Source organism: Oryzias latipes, chromosome 1 (assembly GCF_002234675.1).
Source record: "Oryzias latipes chromosome 1, ASM223467v1".
Lineage (NCBI taxonomy): Eukaryota > Metazoa > Chordata > Actinopteri > Beloniformes > Adrianichthyidae > Oryzias > Oryzias latipes.
The window spans coordinates 684,740-704,103 of record NC_019859.2 but is presented as its reverse complement, the minus strand read 5'-3'; the positions used below and the strand labels follow the sequence as shown (position 1 = coordinate 704,103).

At 57.9% G+C, this 19,364-nt stretch overlaps 1 protein-coding gene across 1 annotated transcript in view; it reads left to right on the top strand.

Moving 5' to 3' along the window:
- Positions 1–1,133: 1,133 nt before the first annotated feature.
- Positions 1,134–19,364, top strand: part of kif16b (kinesin family member 16B) — a gene marked incomplete in the record, with an annotated part of 37,715 nt that continues 19,484 nt past the window's right edge. Inside the window, 10 exon segments of the mRNA XM_023953746.1 lie at positions 1,134–1,469; positions 2,333–2,402; positions 2,478–2,591; positions 2,661–2,777; positions 3,816–3,913; positions 3,995–4,104; positions 4,207–4,349; positions 4,432–4,600; positions 4,682–4,813; positions 4,898–5,073. Coding sequence (XP_023809514.1) covers positions 1,423–1,469; positions 2,333–2,402; positions 2,478–2,591; positions 2,661–2,777; positions 3,816–3,913; positions 3,995–4,104; positions 4,207–4,349; positions 4,432–4,600; positions 4,682–4,813; positions 4,898–5,073 — 1,176 coding nt within the window.

Below are 19,364 nucleotides of genomic sequence, written 5' to 3'. Positions count from 1 at the left end.
TGTAGTTCTTGAACTCTCATATGTCTAAATTTGAGCCTACAGATATTCTCATTTATATAACAATAAAACGAATGAAACAAAACAGATTTGACTCATTTACTTATATGCCATATCTCTGAATTTATCATTATTTGCTACACAATAGGGGTGCTATACTGATCATCCTCTTCCTCCCTTTCACTCATGGTGCAGAAAGAATTAAACATAGTAGGACAAAATAACTCGGCAAAACACAGTAAAACAGCTAAACAACTAAACACATTTGGTCAAAAACCCACACTTGAACCCAAATCCGTCCAGACAGGCAAAGGGAATGGTATCCCACAATTCCTTGCGGTGCCGATCTAACAGCAGCACCAAAGTTACACCTACTTCATTAAATAAATTATAATGAAAGTAAAAATAAATGTCGATAACTACGTGTTATTTCTAGGTTGACTTGGAATACCCCCCAGGTGAGGATTCTTCCTGATGTGTGTTTGTGTGCTTATGTTGTTGTGTGTTTGTGTGCTTATGTTGTTGTGTGTTTGTGTGCTTATGTGGTTGTGTGTTTGTGTGCTTATGTGGTTGTGTGTTTGTGTGCTTATGTGTTTGTGTGTTTGTGTGTCATGACTGGATAGCTCAGTTGGTTAAGTGGAGGACGTTTGGATATCAGGGTTCGATTCCATCCAGTGTGGGTCCTTGGGCAACTGCTTGACTATGTAGCTGCAAGGGGGGACAGAAGGCGGGGGGGGGGGGGGGGGGGGGGGGTAGAAGAGGTCCTGACTTGGTTTTGGTTTCCCACAACTCTCCACATTTACCCAAACTTGGGACGTGATAGCTTTGGATGGAGCTCTTGTTGTTGCATTTAAATATGACATTAATCTCTGTATCATAAATGTAGATTGTCTGTTTAAAAGAAAATGTTTAATTGGTTTCTGTTGTGATTTTCAGCAAAGCATCTTGGTTTCGTTAAAGCTGTTGTGGCTGCGTTTAAAAACTTGATGTCGTCAGTTTAACAAATGAAAACGTGTAAAAACAAACAAACAAACAAACAAATAAAGAAACTAACTACATAAAACGTTTTCACTAAAGATGTGGAAAAACTTCCGGGCTTCCGTCACTTTGCGACTTTTTTGTCTCCTCTGATTCGCTCTCTGTAATTACGTCTCCTCTGGCTTTCCGTAGCAGCTGAATTTGATTGTTTGGGCTAACAAGCGGACCAACCGAACAGGAATCTTATAATAAACTGTCAAGGTTCTGCTCCCGGATTGAGATTTTGGGTTTTACTGGGTCTCGGTACCCCCTCCCACTGCTCCCGCTCGCTGTCAGTCGGTATTCTTCTGACCTTTGACCCCCGCGTGCAGGCGCGCGACTCTTGCTGTTAGCTTGGAGGCTAACCGCTCCACTGACGCGGGGCACCGGTGCGGACCGGGATGAGCCATGGCCTCGGTTCGGGTGGCCGTGCGGGTCAGACCCATGAACCGGAGGTGAGTAACGGACACGAAGGGGGAGTTCTGACCCGGTCCGTTAGTTACTGGTTATGGCGATATGAATGGGTTCATCATGTTCTGTGTTCTGACCCGCGGGTCAGCAGGTGAGCTGTGAAATCACGCTCGTTCTCAGGTGAGGCTGGTTCTGGTTCTGGTCACTTTATCTTTTGGTGAATGTCACTTTTCTTGGATGTCTTTTGCTGCCGCAGATAAGAATCCCCCCCCCCTCTCTTCTATCTTAGTTCTGGTTCGGTTCTGTTGGGGTTGGTGTGGGAGATGCTCTCATTTGTGAACTAATTGATGGACAGAATTTCTCCAGATCTGAACAATTACAACCAGAACTCCTGGGTTTGGATCCGGGCTAAGATCCATCTCTGGTTCCGTTTAACTGGACCATCAGTGGTCCAGAACTGGCAGCTGCAGCTCCTCCGCTTTAGGATCTTAGTCCTGATCCAGTTGGTTCTATTAGCAGATCAACTGAAGAGGGGCGGAGCTAAGCGGTCTGTCTGCAGGTCATCACAAACGTCATGAAAGAAACTCATGGACGGGTTTCCACCCACAGTCGGGCCCAAAAGGTTCAGAGCTGCCGGTTCTAATCCGGGCCCGGTCCAGACAGAAATGTGCTCTGCTGGTCTTGAATGTCGGTTCCGTTTTCTGGGAGGTTCTCCGTTTGAGGAGAACCACAACTTCATCAGCAGATGGATCAGACCGTGGATGGAGGACGGGGTCTTCCAGAACCCGATCCATCTGCGGCTCTGGGTTCTGTAGGTTCTAGTTTGGAAGCTGAAACTGATCAGATTTTTTCAAGTCGTCCTTGAACGGAACCAGAACCCTCTGAACGCGGTTCTGCTGTGCTGCAGGGAGAAGGACCTGGGCTCCAGATGCATCATCAGGATGGAGGGAAGCAAAACGTCCATCGTCAACCTGAAGGTGGCGCCGCTGCTCCTGTTCTCCGGGCGGCCCTTGTCCCCCGCGCTGACCTGCAGTGTCTTTGTCTTCCATCAGATCGCTGACGGCTTTCCAGGAGAACCGGTGAGGGAGAACACCAAGACCTTCACCTACGACTTCTCCTACGACTCCACAGACCGCCAGAGCTCCGCCTTCACCTCTCAGGAGAAGGTCCGACCTCCGGACCAATCAGGGTTGGTTCTGCCGAGCTCGGGTTCCTGACGGCTCCGTCTCCTTCAGGTCTTCGAGGATCTGGGTTCTGACGTTCTGAAGGCGGCCTTTGACGGCTACAACGCCTGCGTGTTTGCTTATGGTCAGACGGGTTCAGGGAAGTCCTACACCATGATGGGCGCTCCGGTAAGACCTACAGACCCCTAAACCCGCAGACCTCTAGACCCCTAGACCCGCAGACCTCCAGACCCCCCAGACCTCCAGACCCGCAGACCTGTAGACCTCTAGACCCCCACCCCCATACCTTCTGACCTCCAGACCTCTAGACCCCTAGACCCGCAGACCTCCAGACCCCCCAGACCTCCAGACCCGCAGACCTCCAGACCTCTAGACCCCCACCCCCATACCTTCTGACCTTCTGACCCAAACCCCCAGACCTCCAGACCCGCAGACCTCCAGACCTCTAGACCCCCACCCCCATACCTTCTGACCTCCAGACCCCTAAACCCCCAGACCCCCAGACCCGCAGACCTACAGACCCGCAGACCTACAGACCCGCAGACCTCCAGACCTCTAGACCCCAACCCCATACCTTTTGACCTCCAGACCCCTAAACCCCCAGACCCGCAGACCTACAGACCCGCAGACCTCCAGACCTCTAGACCCCCACCCCCATACCTTCTGACCTTCTGACCCCTAAACCCCCAGACCCGCAGACCTACAGACCCGCAGATCTCCAGACCCGCAGACCTCCAGACCTCTAGACCCCCACCCCCATACCTTCTGACCTTCTGACCTTCTGACCCCTAGACCCGCAGACCTCCAGCTGTGTCTGTTTAGTGGTGATGAACTCCCGACCATCTGATCATAGAAGTCTCAGAAGCTTCGGGGTTCTTTGGGAAGTTCTACCAGCAGGAAGACGAGATCTTTGAGAAAACCAAAAGATGATGCGAACAGAACCTTCAATCAGAGCAGAACCGGACCTTTCCCCGAATGTGATGGATGTTGGGTCAAAGTATTTATTTGTAGAACTCTTCAGAATAAATTCACCTGATCTCCACGTCATCCTGGTCCTCCATACGTCATTAGTGAGAGAAAGGCCCTCAGGCTAAATGCAGTAGCTCCTCCCACACGCAGCGGGCGTTGTCTCAGCATGGGGGGGCCTCCATGGCGTCGGGGTTTCGCCCCAGCTTGGCGCAGCGATGAGCTCCGTTTCTGTTGCAGGGAGATGCCGGTTTGATTCCGAGGATCTGCGAGGGTTTGTTCTCCAGGATCTCCAACTCGTCTCGATGCGATGAAGCTTCGTTTCGGACAGAAGTCAGGTCAGAACCGGTTCTGCTGGGACTGAAGCACTCTGGGGTTCTGGTACATCTCACGGTTGGTCTTGTTCTGCTCACCTTCAGCTACCTGGAGATCTACAACGAGCGCGTCAGAGACCTTCTGAGGAGGAAGTCCACCCAGACCTACAACCTCCGCGTGCGCGAGCATCCCAAAGACGGCCCGTACGTGGAAGGTAGGCCCCTCCCCCTGGAGGTCCACAGTCTCTGCCCCGCCCTCGTGGCCCCGCCCTCGTGGCCCCGCCCTCATGGCCCCGCCATCATGGCCCCGCCCACAGATCTGTCCAAACACCTGGTCCTGAACTATAGTGATGTGGAAGAGCTGATGGAGGCGGGAAACATCAACCGCACCACCGCCAGTACGGGCATGAACGATGTCAGCAGCCGCTCTCACGCCATCTTCACCATCAACTTCACACAGGTCGGTTGCACTGCATGCTGGGAAATGAAGTGTTGTTAGAAAACAGTGGTGTTTACTGAGGCGCCGGTTTCTTTGCTTACAGGCCAAGTTTGACGCCGAGATGCCGAGTGAGACGATCAGTAAGATCCACCTGGTGGACCTGGCGGGCAGCGAGCGCGCTGATGCCACCGGGGCCACCGGCGTGCGGCTGAAGGAGGGGGGGAACATCAACAAATCCCTGGTGACCCTGGGGAACGTCATCTCAGCTCTGGGTCAGGAATCTCCGCCCCCCAGGAGAAAACCGTCACGCTGCTGAATCGTTCTCGTTGTCGACTGATGATGTCTGTTTCCAGCCGACATGGCGCAGGACGCCGCCAACGCCAGCCTGAAGAAGAAGTCCGCCTTTGTTCCCTACAGGGACTCGGTGCTGACGTGGCTGCTGAAGGACAGCCTGGGCGGGAACTCCAAGACCATCATGATCGCCAGTGAGGGCCGCGGCAGCCAATCCCCAGCCAGAACCCGCCGCCCCCCTCCATCTGACGGCGTTCTCCCCACCTCTCTCCTCGCAGCTATTTCCCCCGCTGATGTGAACTATGGCGAGACGCTCAGCACGCTGCGCTACGCCAACCGAGCCAAGAACATCATCAACAAACCCACGGTTAACGAGGACGCCAACGTGAGGCTGATCCGGGAACTGCAGGCTGAGATCGCACGACTGAAAGCTCTGCTGATTCAGGGCAACCAGGTAAGTGCTGGCGGGCGACGCCCACACTGCTGGAGGAGTGTTTTTATGATTGTCTGGTGTTTTTGACCGAGAACCTGAAGCTTCTAAATGATCTTAACTCTGACCCGATTCTGCTGCAGAAAAGTTTGGCCAAATGTTTCTGAAGCCCTGCCTCTCTGAAGTGAAGCTCCACCAACTAAAGATTGAGTGACGTTTAATGGGAGCATTCTTCAGCTCAGAGCATCATCAGAGGAATCCCTGTATGTCAGGGAAAAGGCCGAGGCTGTCATTGGATGATCTGAGCTCATTAGATCACGGACAGGATCACGGCGGTGACCTTCCTGCAGGAAAGCTCCATCCTCCTCATCTGCAGATGAAACTAAAGCTCTGTCTTCAGAATAATAATAATAATAATAATGGATTGGATTTTACAAGTGTGTCCATTATTCATTCACTCCTTATTCATTCTTGGTGATGGTAGCTACGGTTGTAGCCACAGCTGCCCTGGGGCAGACTGACAGAGGCGTGGCTGCCAGTTCCCGCCTACGGCCCCTCTGCCCATCACCGGGATCATTCATACACATTCACACACCTGGACCTCCTGTCTCTGAACTAGGAGGTCCAGTAGAACCATGAGGTTCTTTGGACCCAGACCAGATGGACGGATGATAGTGGGGTGGCGTCCTGTGGTCAGATGGGTCTGGATGTGGCGTCCTGTGGTCAGATGGGTCTGGATGTGGCGTCCTGTGGTCAGATGGGTCTGGCGTCCTGTGGTCAGATGGGTCTGGATGTGGCGTCCTGTGGTCAGATGGGTCTGGCGTCCTGTGGTCAGATGGGTCTGGTTGTGGCGTCCTGTGGTCAGATGGGTCTGGATGTGGCGTCCTGTGGTCAGATGGGTCTGGTTGTGGCGTCCTGTGGTCAGATGGGTCTGGATGTGGCATCCTCTGGTCAGATGGGTCTGGCGTCCTGTGGTCAGATGGGTCTGGATGTGGCGTCCTGTGGTCAGATGGGTCTGGCGTCCTGTGGTCAGATGGGTCTGGATGTGGCGTCCTGTGGTCAGATGGGTCTGGATGTGGCGTCCTGTGGTCAGATGGGTCTGGATGTGGCGTCCTGTGGTCAGATGGGTCTGGATGTGGCGTCCTGTGGTCAGATGGGTCTGGCGTCCTGTGGTCAGATGGGTCTGGTTGTGGCGTCCTGTGGTCAGATGGGTCTGGATGTGGCGTCCTGTGGTCAGATGGGTCTGGATGTGGCGTCCTGTGGTCAGGTGGGTCTGGATGTGGCGTCCTGTGGTCAGATGGGTCTGGATGTGGCGTCCTGTGGTCAGATGGGTCTGGATGTGGCGTCCTGTGGTCAGATGGGTCTGGCGTCCTGTGGTCAGATGGGTCTGGTTGTGGCGTCCTGTGGTCAGATGGGTCTGGATGTGGCGTCCTGTGGTCAGATGGGTCTGGTTGTGGCGTCCTGTGGTCAGATGGGTCTGGCGTCCTGTGGTCAGATGGGTCTGGTTGTGGCGTCCTGTGGTCAGATGGGTCTGGATGTGGCGTCCTGTGGTCAGATGGGTCTGGATGTGGCGTCCTGTGGTCAGATGGGTCTGGATGTGGCGTCCTGTGGTCAGATGGGTCTGGATGTGGCGTCCTGTGGTCAGATGGGTCTGGATGTGGCGTCCTGTGGTCAGATGGGTCTGGATGTGGCGTCCTGTGGTCAGATGGGTCTGGATGTGGCGTCCTGTGGTCAGATGGGTCTGGCGTCCTGTGGTCAGATGGGTCTGGTTGTGGCGTCCTGTGGTCAGATGGGTCTGGATGTGGCGTCCTGTGGTCAGATGGGTCTGGATGTGGCGTCCTGTGGTCAGGTGGGTCTGGATGTGGCGTCCTGTGGTCAGATGGGTCTGGATGTGGCGTCCTGTGGTCAGATGGGTCTGGATGTGGCGTCCTGTGGTCAGATGGGTCTGGCGTCCTGTGGTCAGATGGGTCTGGTTGTGGCGTCCTGTGGTCAGATGGGTCTGGATGTGGCGTCCTGTGGTCAGATGGGTCTGGTTGTGGCGTCCTGTGGTCAGATGGGTCTGGATGTGGCATCCTCTGGTCAGATGGGTCTGGCGTCCTGTGGTCAGATGGGTCTGGTTGTGGCGTCCTGTGGTCAGATGGGTCTGGATGTGGCGTCCTGTGGTCAGATGGGTCTGGTTGTGGCGTCCTGTGGTCAGATGGGTCTGGCGTCCTGTGGTCAGATGGGTCTGGTTGTGGCGTCCTGTGGTCAGATGGGTCTGGCGTCCTGTGGTCAGATGGGTCTGGATGTGGCGTCCTGTGGTCAGATGGGTCTGGATGTGGCATCCTCTGGTCAGATGGGTCTGGCGTCCTGTGGTCAGATGGGTCTGGTTGTGGCGTCCTGTGGTCAGATGGGTCTGGATGTGGCGTCCTGTGGTCAGATGGGTCTGGTTGTGGCGTCCTGTGGTCAGATGGGTCTGGCGTCCTGTGGTCAGATGGGTCTGGATGTGGCGTCCTGTGGTCAGATGGGTCTGGCGTCCTGTGGTCAGATGGGTCTGGATGTGGCGTCCTGTGGTCAGATGGGTCTGGTTGTGGCGTCCTGTGGTCAGATGGGTCTGGCGTCCTGTGGTCAGATGGGTCTGGTTGTGGCGTCCTGTGGTCAGATGGGTCTGGATGTGGCGTCCTGTGGTCAGATGGGTCTGGTTGTGGCATCCTCTGGTCAGATGGGTCTGGATGTGGCGTCCTGTGGTCAGATTGGTCTGGATGTGGCGTCCTGTGGTCAGATGGGTCTGGTTGTGGCGTCCTGTGGTCAGATGGGTCTGGATGTGGCGTCCTGTGGTCTGATGGGTCTGGTTGTGGCATCCTCTGGTCAGATGGGTCTGGATGTGGCGTCCTGTGGTCAGATGGGTCTGGATGTGGCGTCCTGTGGTCAGATGGGTCTGGATGTGGCGTCCTGTGGTCAGATGGGTCTGGATGTGGCGTCCTGTGGTCAGATGGGTCTGGTTGTGGCGTCCTCTGGTCAGATGGGTCTGGCGTCCTCTGGTCAGATGGGTCTGGTTGTGGCGTCCTGTGGTCAGATGGGTCTGGTTGTGGCGTCCTCTGGTCAGATGGGTCTGGTTATGGCGTCCTGTGGTCAGATGGGTCTGGTTGTGGCGTCCTGTGGTCAGATGGGTCTGGCGTCCTCTGGTCAGATGGGTCTGGTTATGGCGTCCTGTGGTCAGATGGGTCTGGTTGTGGCGTCCTCTGGTCAGATGGGTCTGGCGTCCTGTGGTCAGATGGGTCTGGTTGTGGCGTCCTGTGGTCAGATGGGTCTGGATGTGGCGTCCTGTGGTCAGATGGGTCTGGATGTGGCGTCCTGTGGTCAGATGGGTCTGGATGTGGCGTCCTGTGGTCAGATGGGTCTGGTTATGGCGTCCTGTGGTCAGATGGGTCTGGATGTGGCGTCCTGTGGTCAGATGGGTCTGGTTGTGGCGTCCTGTGGTCAGATGGGTCTGGATGTGGCGTCCTGTGGTCAGATGGGTCTGGATGTGGCGTCCTGTGGTCAGATGGGTCTGGCGTCCTGTGGTCAGATGGGTCTGGCGTCCTCTGGTCAGATGGGTCTGGATGTGGCGTCCTGTGGTCAAATGGGTCTGGATGTGGCGTCCTGTGGTCAGATGGGTCTGGATGTGGCGTCCTGTGGTCAGATGGGTCTGGATGTGGCGTCCTGTGGTCAGATGGGTCTGGATGTGGCGTCCTGTGGTCAGATGGGTCTGGATGTGGCGTCCTGTGGTCAGATGGGTCTGGATGTGGCGTCCTGTGGTCAGATGGGTCTGGATGTGGCGTCCTGTGGTCAGATGGGTCTGGATGTGGCGTCCTGTGGTCAGATGGGTCTGGATGTGGCGTCCTGTGGTCAGATGGGTCTGGCGTCCTGTGGTCAGATGGGTCTGGTTGTGGCGTCCTGTGGTCAGATGGGTCTGGTTGTGGCGTCCTGTGGTCAGATGGGTCTGGTTGTGGCGTCCTGTGGTCAGATGGGTCTGGATGTGGCGTCCTGTGGTCAGATGGGTCTGGATGTGGCGTCCTGTGGTCAGATGGGTCTGGCGTCCTGTGGTCAGATGGGTCTGGTTGTGGCGTCCTCTGGTCAGATGGGTCTGGTTATGGCGTCCTGTGGTCAGATGGGTCTGGTTGTGGCGTCCTGTGGTCAGATGGGTCTGGCGTCCTCTGGTCAGATGGGTCTGGTTATGGCGTCCTGTGGTCAGATGGGTCTGGATGTGGCGTCCTGTGGTCAGATGGGTCTGGTTGTGGCGTCCTCTGGTCAGATGGGTCTGGCGTCCTGTGGTCAGATGGGTCTGGTTGTGGCGTCCTGTGGTCAGATGGGTCTGGATGTGGCGTCCTGTGGTCAGATGGGTCTGGTTGTGGCGTCCTGTGGTCAGATGGGTCTGGATGTGGCGTCCTGTGGTCAGATGGGTCTGGATGTGGCGTCCTGTGGTCAGATGGGTCTGGCGTCCTCTGGTCAGATGGGTCTGGCGTCCTCTGGTCAGATGGGTCTGGATGTGGCGTCCTGTGGTCAAATGGGTCTGGATGTGGCGTCCTGTGGTCAGATGGGTCTGGATGTGGCGTCCTGTGGTCAGATGGGTCTGGATGTGGCGTCCTGTGGTCAGATGGGTCTGGATGTGGCATCCTCTGGTCAGATGGGTCTGGATGTGGCGTCCTGTGGTCAGATGGGTCTGGATGTGGCGTCCTGTGGTCAGATGGGTCTGGATGTGGCGTCCTCTGGTCAGATGGGTCTGGATGTGGCGTCCTGTGGTCAGATGGGTCTGGATGTGGCGTCCTGTGGTCAGATGGGTCTGGCGTCCTGTGGTCAGATGGGTCTGGTTGTGGCGTCCTGTGGTCAGATGGGTCTGGTTGTGGCATCCTCTGGTCAGATGGGTCTGGATGTGGCGTCCTGTGGTCAGATGGGTCTGGATGTGGCGTCCTGTGGTCAGATGGGTCTGGATGTGGCGTCCTGTGGTCAGATGGGTCTGGCGTCCTGTGGTCAGATGGGTCTGGATGTGGCGTCCTGTGGTCAGATGGGTCTGGATGTGGCGTCCTGTGGTCAGATGGGTCTGGTTGTGGCGTCCTCTGGTCAGATGGGTCTGGCGTCCTGTGGTCAGATGGGTCTGGTTGTGGCGTCCTCTGGTCAGATGGGTCTGGATGTGGCGTCCTGTGGTCAGATGGGTCTGGATGTGGCGTCCTGTGGTCAGATGGGTCTGGTTGTGGCGTCCTCTGGTCAGATGGGTCTGGCGTCCTGTGGTCAGATGGGTCTGGTTGTGGCGTCCTCTGGTCAGATGGGTCTGGATGTGGCGTCCTGTGGTCAGATGGGTCTGGATGTGGCGTCCTGTGGTCAGATGGGTCTGGTTGTGGCGTCCTGTGGTCAGATGGGTCTGGATGTGGCGTCCTGTGGTCAGATGGGTCTGGATGTGGCGTCCTGTGGTCAGATGGGTCTGGATGTGGCGTCCTGTGGTCAGATGGGTCTGGATGTGGCGTCCTGTGGTCAGATGGGTCTGGATGTGGCGTCCTGTGGTCAGATGGGTCTGGCGTCCTGTGGTCAGATGGGTCTGGCGTCCTGTGGTCAGATGGGTCTGGTTGTGGCGTCCTGTGGTCAGATGGGTCTGGCGTCCTGTGGTCAGATGGGTCTGGTTGTGGCGTCCTGTGGTCAGATGGGTCTGGATGTGGCGTCCTGTGGTCAGATGGGTCTGGATGTGGCGTCCTGTGGTCAGATGGGTCTGGATGTGGCGTCCTGTGGTCAGATGGGTCTGGATGTGGCGTCCTGTGGTCAGATGGGTCTGGATGTGGCGTCCTCTGGTCAGATGGGTCTGGATGTGGCGTCCTCTGGTCAGATCCGTCCTGTGGTCAGATGGGTCTGGATGTGGCGTCCTGTGGTCAGATGGGTCTGGATGTGGCGTCCTGTGGTCAGATGGGTCTGGCGTCCTGTGGTCAGATGGGTCTGGTTGTGGCGTCCTGTGGTCAGATGGGTCTGGTTGTGGCGTCCTGTGGTCAGATGGGTCTGGATGTGGCGTCCTGTGGTCAGATGGGTCTGGTTGTGGCGTCCTCTGGTCAGATGGGTCTGGCGTCCTGTGGTAAGATGGGTCTGGTTGTGGCGTCCTGTGGTCAGATGGGTCTGGATGTGGCGTCCTGTGGTCAGATGGGTCTGGATGTGGCGTCCTGTGGTCAGATGGGTCTGGTTGTGGCATCCTCTGGTCAGTTGGGTCTGGATGTGGCGTCCTGTGGTCAGATGGGTCTGGATGTGGCGTCCTGTGGTCAGATGGGTCTGGCGTCCTGTGGTCAGATGGGTCTGGTTGTGGCGTCCTGTGGTCAGATGGGTCTGGCGTCCTGTGGTCAGATGGGTCTGGTTGTGGCGTCCTGTGGTCAGATGGGTCTGGATGTGGCGTCCTGTGGTCAGGTGGGTCTGGATGTGGCGTCCTGTGGTCAGATGGGTCTGGATGTGGCGTCCTGTGGTCAGATGGGTCTGGATGTGGCGTCCTGTGGTCAGATGGGTCTGGATGTGGCATCCTCTGGTCAGATGGGTCTGGCGTCCTGTGGTCAGATGGGTCTGGTTGTGGCGTCCTCTGGTCAGATGGGTATGGCGTCCTGTGGTCAGATGGGTCTGGTTGTGGCGTCCTGTGGTCAGATGGGTCTGGTTGTGGCGTCCTGTGGTCAGATGGGTCTGGTTGTGGCATCCTCTGGTCAGATGGGTCTGGATGTGGCGTCCTGTGGTCAGATGGGTCTGGATGTGGCGTCCTGTGGTCAGATGGGTCTGGCGTCCTGTGGTCAGATGGGTCTGGTTGTGGCGTCCTGTGGTCAGATGGGTCTGGATGTGGCGTCCTGTGGTCAGATGGGTCTGGATGTGGCGTCCTGTGGTCAGGTGGGTCTGGATGTGGCGTCCTGTGGTCAGATGGGTCTGGATGTGGCGTCCTGTGGTCAGATGGGTCTGGATGTGGCGTCCTGTGGTCAGATGGGTCTGGCGTCCTGTGGTCAGATGGGTCTGGTTGTGGCGTCCTGTGGTCAGATGGGTCTGGATGTGGCGTCCTGTGGTCAGATGGGTCTGGTTGTGGCGTCCTGTGGTCAGATGGGTCTGGCGTCCTGTGGTCAGATGGGTCTGGTTGTGGCGTCCTGTGGTCAGATGGGTCTGGATGTGGCGTCCTGTGGTCAGATGGGTCTGGATGTGGCGTCCTGTGGTCAGATGGGTCTGGATGTGGCGTCCTGTGGTCAGATGGGTCTGGATGTGGCGTCCTGTGGTCAGATGGGTCTGGATGTGGCGTCCTGTGGTCAGATGGGTCTGGATGTGGCGTCCTGTGGTCAGATGGGTCTGGATGTGGCGTCCTGTGGTCAGATGGGTCTGGCGTCCTGTGGTCAGATGGGTCTGGATGTGGCGTCCTGTGGTCAGATGGGTCTGGATGTGGCGTCCTGTGGTCAGATGGGTCTGGATGTGGCGTCCTGTGGTCAGGTGGGTCTGGATGTGGCGTCCTGTGGTCAGATGGGTCTGGATGTGGCGTCCTGTGGTCAGATGGGTCTGGATGTGGCGTCCTGTGGTCAGATGGGTCTGGATGTGGCGTCCTGTGGTCAGATGGGTCTGGATGTGGCGTCCTGTGGTCAGATGGGTCTGGCGTCCTGTGGTCAGATGGGTCTGGTTGTGGCGTCCTGTGGTCAGATGGGTCTGGATGTGGCGTCCTGTGGTCAGATGGGTCTGGATGTGGCGTCCTGTGGTCAGGTGGGTCTGGATGTGGCGTCCTGTGGTCAGATGGGTCTGGATGTGGCGTCCTGTGGTCAGATGGGTCTGGATGTGGCGTCCTGTGGTCAGATGGGTCTGGATGTGGCGTCCTGTGGTCAGATGGGTCTGGATGTGGCGTCCTGTGGTCAGATGGGTCTGGCGTCCTGTGGTCAGATGGGTCTGGTTGTGGCGTCCTGTGGTCAGATGGGTCTGGATGTGGCGTCCTGTGGTCAGATGGGTCTGGATGTGGCGTCCTGTGGTCAGGTGGGTCTGGATGTGGCGTCCTGTGGTCAGAATGGGTCTGGATGTGGCGTCCTGTGGTCAGATGGGTCTGGATGTGGCGTCCTGTGGTCAGATGGGTCTGGCGTCCTGTGGTCAGATGGGTCTGGTTGTGGCGTCCTGTGGTCAGATGGGTCTGGATGTGGCGTCCTGTGGTCAGATGGGTCTGGTTGTGGCGTCCTGTGGTCAGATGGGTCTGGCGTCCTGTGGTCAGATGGGTCTGGTTGTGGCGTCCTGTGGTCAGATGGGTCTGGATGTGGCGTCCTGTGGTCAGATGGGTCTGGATGTGGCGTCCTGTGGTCAGATGGGTCTGGATGTGGCGTCCTGTGGTCAGATGGGTCTGGATGTGGCGTCCTGTGGTCAGATGGGTCTGGATGTGGCGTCCTGTGGTCAGATGGGTCTGGATGTGGCGTCCTGTGGTCAGATGGGTCTGGCGTCCTGTGGTCAGATGGGTCTGGTGTGGCGTCCTGTGGTCAGATGGGTCTGGATGTGGCGTCCTGTGGTCAGATGGGTCTGGATGTGGCGTCCTGTGGTCAGGTGGGTCTGGATGTGGCGTCCTGTGGTCAGATGGGTCTGGATGTGGCGTCCTGTGGTCAGATGGGTCTGGATGTGGCGTCCTGTGGTCAGATGGGTCTGGCGTCCTGTGGTCAGATGGGTCTGGTTGTGGCGTCCTGTGGTCAGATGGGTCTGGATGTGGCGTCCTGTGGTCAGATGGGTCTGGTTGTGGCGTCCTGTGGTCAGATGGGTCTGGATGTGGCATCCTCTGGTCAGATGGGTCTGGCGTCCTGTGGTCAGATGGGTCTGGTTGTGGCGTCCTGTGGTCAGATGGGTCTGGATGTGGCGTCCTGTGGTCAGATGGGTCTGGTTGTGGCGTCCTGTGGTCAGATGGGTCTGGCGTCCTGTGGTCAGATGGGTCTGGTTGTGGCGTCCTGTGGTCAGATGGGTCTGGCGTCCTGTGGTCAGATGGGTCTGGATGTGGCGTCCTGTGGTCAGATGGGTCTGGATGTGGCATCCTCTGGTCAGATGGGTCTGGCGTCCTGTGGTCAGATGGGTCTGGTTGTGGCGTCCTGTGGTCAGATGGGTCTGGATGTGGCGTCCTGTGGTCAGATGGGTCTGGTTGTGGCGTCCTGTGGTCAGATGGGTCTGGCGTCCTGTGGTCAGATGGGTCTGGTTGTGGCGTCCTGTGGTCAGATGGGTCTGGCGTCCTGTGGTCAGATGGGTCTGGTTGTGGCGTCCTGTGGTCAGATGGGTCTGGATGTGGCGTCCTGTGGTCAGATGGGTCTGGTTGTGGCGTCCTGTGGTCAGATGGGTCTGGCGTCCTGTGGTCAGATGGGTCTGGTTGTGGCGTCCTGTGGTCAGATGGGTCTGGATGTGGCGTCCTGTGGTCAGATGGGTCTGGTTGTGGCATCCTCTGGTCAGATGGGTCTGGATGTGGCGTCCTGTGGTCAGATTGGTCTGGATGTGGCGTCCTGTGGTCAGATGGGTCTGGTTGTGGCGTCCTGTGGTCAGATGGGTCTGGATGTGGCGTCCTGTGGTCTGATGGGTCTGGTTGTGGCATCCTCTGGTCAGATGGGTCTGGATGTGGCGTCCTGTGGTCAGATGGGTCTGGATGTGGCGTCCTGTGGTCAGATGGGTCTGGATGTGGCGTCCTGTGGTCAGATGGGTCTGGTTGTGGCGTCCTCTGGTCAGATGGGTCTGGCGTCCTCTGGTCAGATGGGTCTGGTTGTGGCGTCCTGTGGTCAGATGGGTCTGGTTGTGGCGTCCTCTGGTCAGATGGGTCTGGTTATGGCGTCCTGTGGTCAGATGGGTCTGGTTGTGGCGTCCTGTGGTCAGATGGGTCTGGCGTCCTCTGGTCAGATGGGTCTGGTTATGGCGTCCTGTGGTCAGATGGGTCTGGTTGTGGCGTCCTCTGGTCAGATGGGTCTGGCGTCCTGTGGTCAGATGGGTCTGGTTGTGGCGTCCTGTGGTCAGATGGGTCTGGATGTGGCGTCCTGTGGTCAGATGGGTCTGGATGTGGCGTCCTGTGGTCAGATGGGTCTGGATGTGGCGTCCTGTGGTCAGATGGGTCTGGTTATGGCGTCCTGTGGTCAGATGGGTCTGGATGTGGCGTCCTGTGGTCAGATGGGTCTGGTTGTGGCGTCCTGTGGTCAGATGGGTCTGGATGTGGCGTCCTGTGGTCAGATGGGTCTGGATGTGGCGTCCTGTGGTCAGATGGGTCTGGCGTCCTGTGGTCAGATGGGTCTGGCGTCCTCTGGTCAGATGGGTCTGGATGTGGCGTCCTGTGGTCAAATGGGTCTGGATGTGGCGTCCTGTGGTCAGATGGGGTCTGGGATGTGGCGTCCTGTGGTCAGATGGGTCTGGATGTGGCGTCCTGTGGTCAGATGGGTCTGAATGTGGCGTCCTGTGGTCAGATGGGTCTGGATGTGGCGTCCTGTGGTCAGATGGGTCTGGATGTGGCGTCCTCTGGTCAGATGGGTCTGGATGTGGCGTCCTGTGGTCAGATGGGTCTGGATGTGGCGTCCTGTGGTCAGATGGGTCTGGCGTCCTGTGGTCAGATGGGTCTGGTTGTGGCGTCCTGTGGTCAGATGGGTCTGGTTGTGGCGTCCTGTGGTCAGATGGGTCTGGATGTGGCGTCCTGTGGTCAGATGGGTCTGGATGTGGCGTCCTGTGGTCAGATGGGTCTGGCGTCCTGTGGTCAGATGGGTCTGGTTGTGGCGTCCTCTGGTCAGATGGGTCTGGTTATGGCGTCCTGTGGTCAGATGGGTCTGGTTGTGGCGTCCTGTGGTCAGATGGGTCTGGCGTCCTCTGGTCAGATGGGTCTGGTTATGGCGTCCTGTGGTCAGATGGGTCAGGTTGTGGCGTCCTCTGGTCAGATGGGTCTGGCGTCCTGTGGTCAGATGGGTCTGGTTGTGGCGTCCTGTGGTCAGATGGGTCTGGATGTGGCGTCCTGTGGTCAGATGGGTCTGGATGTGGGCGTCCTGGTGGTCAGATGGGTCTGGTTATGGCGTCCTGTGGTCAGATGGGTCTGGATGTGGCGTCCTGTGGTCAGATGGGTCTGGTTGTGGCGTCCTGTGGTCAGATGGGTCTGGATGTGGCGTCCTGTGGTCAGATGGGTCTGGATGTGGCGTCCTGTGGTCAGATGGGTCTGGCGTCCTCTGGTCAGATGGGTCTGGCGTCCTCTGGTCAGATGGGTCTGGATGTGGCGTCCTGTGGTCAAATGGGTCTGGATGTGGCGTCCTGTGGTCAGATGGGTCTGGATGTGGCGTCCTGTGGTCAGATGGGTCTGGATGTGGCGTCCTGTGGTCAGATGGGTCTGGATGTGGCATCCTCTGGTCAGATGGGTCTGGATGTGGCGTCCTGTGGTCAGATGGGTCTGGATGTGGCGTCCTGTGGTCAGATGGGTCTGGATGTGGCGTCCTGTGGTCAGATGGGTCTGGATGTGGCGTCCTGTGGTCAGATGGGTCTGGCGTCCTGTGGTCAGATGGGTCTGGTTGTGGCGTCCTGTGGTCAGATGGGTCTGGTTGTGGCATCCTCTGGTCAGATGGGTCTGGATGTGGCGTCCTGTGGTCAGATGGGTCTGGATGTGGCGTCCTGTGGTTAGATGGGTCTGGATGTGGCGTCCTGTGGTCAGATGGGTCTGGCGTCCTGTGGTCAGATGGGTCTGGATGTGGCGTCCTGTGGTTCAGATGGGTCTGGATGTGGCGTCCTGTGGTCAGATGGGTCTGGTTGTGGCGTCCTCTGGTCAGATGGGTCTGGCGTCCTGTGGTCAGATGGGTCTGGTTGTGGCGTCCTCTGGTCAGATGGGTCTGGATGTGGCGTCCTGTGGTCAGATGGGTCTGGATGTGGCGTCCTGTGGTCAGATGGGTCTGGTTGTGGCGTCCTCTGGTCAGATGGGTCTGGCGTCCTGTGGTCAGATGGGTCTGGTTGTGGCGTCCTCTGGTCAGATGGGTCTGGATGTGGCGTCCTGTGGTCAGATGGGTCTGGATGTGGCGTCCTGTGGTCAGATGGGTCTGGTTGTGGCGTCCTGTGGTCAGATGGGTCTGGATGTGGCGTCCTGTGGTCAGATGGGTCTGGATGTGGCGTCCTGTGGTCAGATGGGTCTGGATGTGGCGTCCTGTGGTCAGATGGGTCTGGATGTGGCGTCCTGTGGTCAGATGGGTCTGGATGTGGCGTCCTGTGGTCAGATGGGTCTGGCGTCCTGTGGTCAGATGGGTCTGGCGTCCTGTGGTCAGATGGGTCTGGTTGTGGCGTCCTGTGGTCAGATGGGTCTGGCGTCCTGTGGTCAGATGGGTCTGGTTGTGGCGTCCTGTGGTCAGATGGGTCTGGATGTGGCGTCCTGTGGTCAGATGGGTCTGGATGTGGCGTCCTGTGGTCAGATGGGTCTGGATGTGGCGTCCTGTGGTCAGATGGGTCTGGATGTGGCGTCCTGTGGTCAGATGGGTCTGGATGTGGCGTCCTCTGGTCAGATGGGTCTGGATGTGGCGTCCTGTGGTCAGATGGGTCTGGATGTGGCGTCCTGTGGTCAGATGGGTCTGGCGTCCTGTGGTCAGATGGGTCTGGTTGTGGCGTCCTGTGGTCAGATGGGTCTGGTTGTGGCATCCTCTGGTCAGATGGGTCTGGATGTGGCGTCCTGTGGTCAGATGGGTCTGGATGTGGCGTCCTGTGGTCAGATGGGTCTGGCGTCCTGTGGTCAGATGGGTCTGGATGTGGCGTCCTGTGGTCAGATGGGTCTGGGATGTGGCGTCCTGTGGTCAGATGGGTCTGGTTTGTGGCGTCCTCTGGTCAGATGGGTCTGGCGTCCTGTGGTCAGATGGGTCTGGTTGTGGCGTCCTGTGGTCAGATGGGTCTGGATGTGGCGTCCTGTGGTCAGATGGGTCTGGATGTGGCGTCCTGTGGTCAGATGGGTCTGGTTGTGGCATCCTCTGTCAGTTGGGTCTGGGATGTGGCGTCCTGTGGTCAGATGGGTCTGGATGTGGCGTCCTGTGGTCAGATGGGTCTGGCGTCCTGTGGTCAGATGGGTCTGGTTGTGGCGTCCTGTGGTCAGATGGGTCTGGCGTCCTGTGGTCAGATGGGTCTGGTTGTGGCGTCCTGTGGTCAGATGGGTCTGGATGTGGCGTCCTGTGGTCAGATGGGTCTGGATGTGGCGTCCTGTGTCAGATGGTCTGGATGTGGCGTCCTGTGGTCAGATGGGTCTGGATGTGGCGTCCTGTGGTCAGATGGGTCTGGCGTCCTGTGGTCAGATGGGTCTGGCGTCCTGTGGTCAGATGGGTCTGGTTGTGGCGTCCTGTGGTCAGATGGGTCTGGTTTGCGTCCTGTGGTCAGATGGGTCTGGTTGTGGCGTCCTGTGGTCAGATGGGTCTGGATGTGGCGTCCTGTGGTCAGATGGGTCTGGATGTGGCGTCCTGTGGTCAGATGGGTCTGGATGTGGGCCGTTCCTTGTGGGTCAGATGGGTCCTGGATGTGGCGTCCTGTGGTCAGATGGGTCTGGATGTGGCGTCCTCTGGTCAGATGGGTCTGGATGTGGCGTCCTCTGGTCAGATGGGTCTGGGGATGTGGCGGTCCTGTGGTCAGATGGGTCTGGATGTGGCGTCCTGTGGTCAGATGGGTCTGGATGTGGCGTCCTGTGGTCAGATGGGTCTGGTTATGGCGTCCTGTGGTCAGATGGGTCTGGTTGTGGCGTCCTGTGGTCAGATGGGTCTGGATGTGGCGTCCTGTGGTCAGATGGGGTCTGGATGTGGCGTCCTGTGGTCAGATGGGTCTGGATGTGGCGTCCTGTGGTCAGATGGGTCTGGTTGTGGCAATCCTCTGTTCAGATGGGTCTGGTTATGGCGTCCTGTGGTCAGATGGGTCTGGATGTGGCGTCCTCTGGTCAGATGGGTCTGGATGTGGCGTCCTGTGGTCAAATGGGGTCTGGGTATGTGGCGTCCTGTGGTCAGATGGTCTGGAGGGGGTAGAGGCTGGTGTGGTCGTCCTTGTGGTCAGAATGGGGTTCCTGGATGCTGGCGTCCTGTGGGTCAGATGGGGGGGTCTGGGATGTGGCGTCCCTGTGGTTTTTGTGGTCAGATGGGTCTGGATGTGGCGTCCTGTGGTCAGATGGGTCTGGATGTGGCGTCCTGTGGTCAGATGGGTCTGGATGTGGCGTCCTCTGGTCAGATGGGTCTGGATGTGGCGTCCTCTTGGTCAGATGGGTCTGGATGTGGCGTCCTGTGGTCAGATGGGTCTGGATGTGCGTCCTGTGGTCAGATGGGTCTGGTTGTGGCGTCCTCTGGTCAGATGGGTCTGGATTGTGGCGTCCTGTGGTCAGATGGGTCTGGATGTGGCGTCCTGTGGTC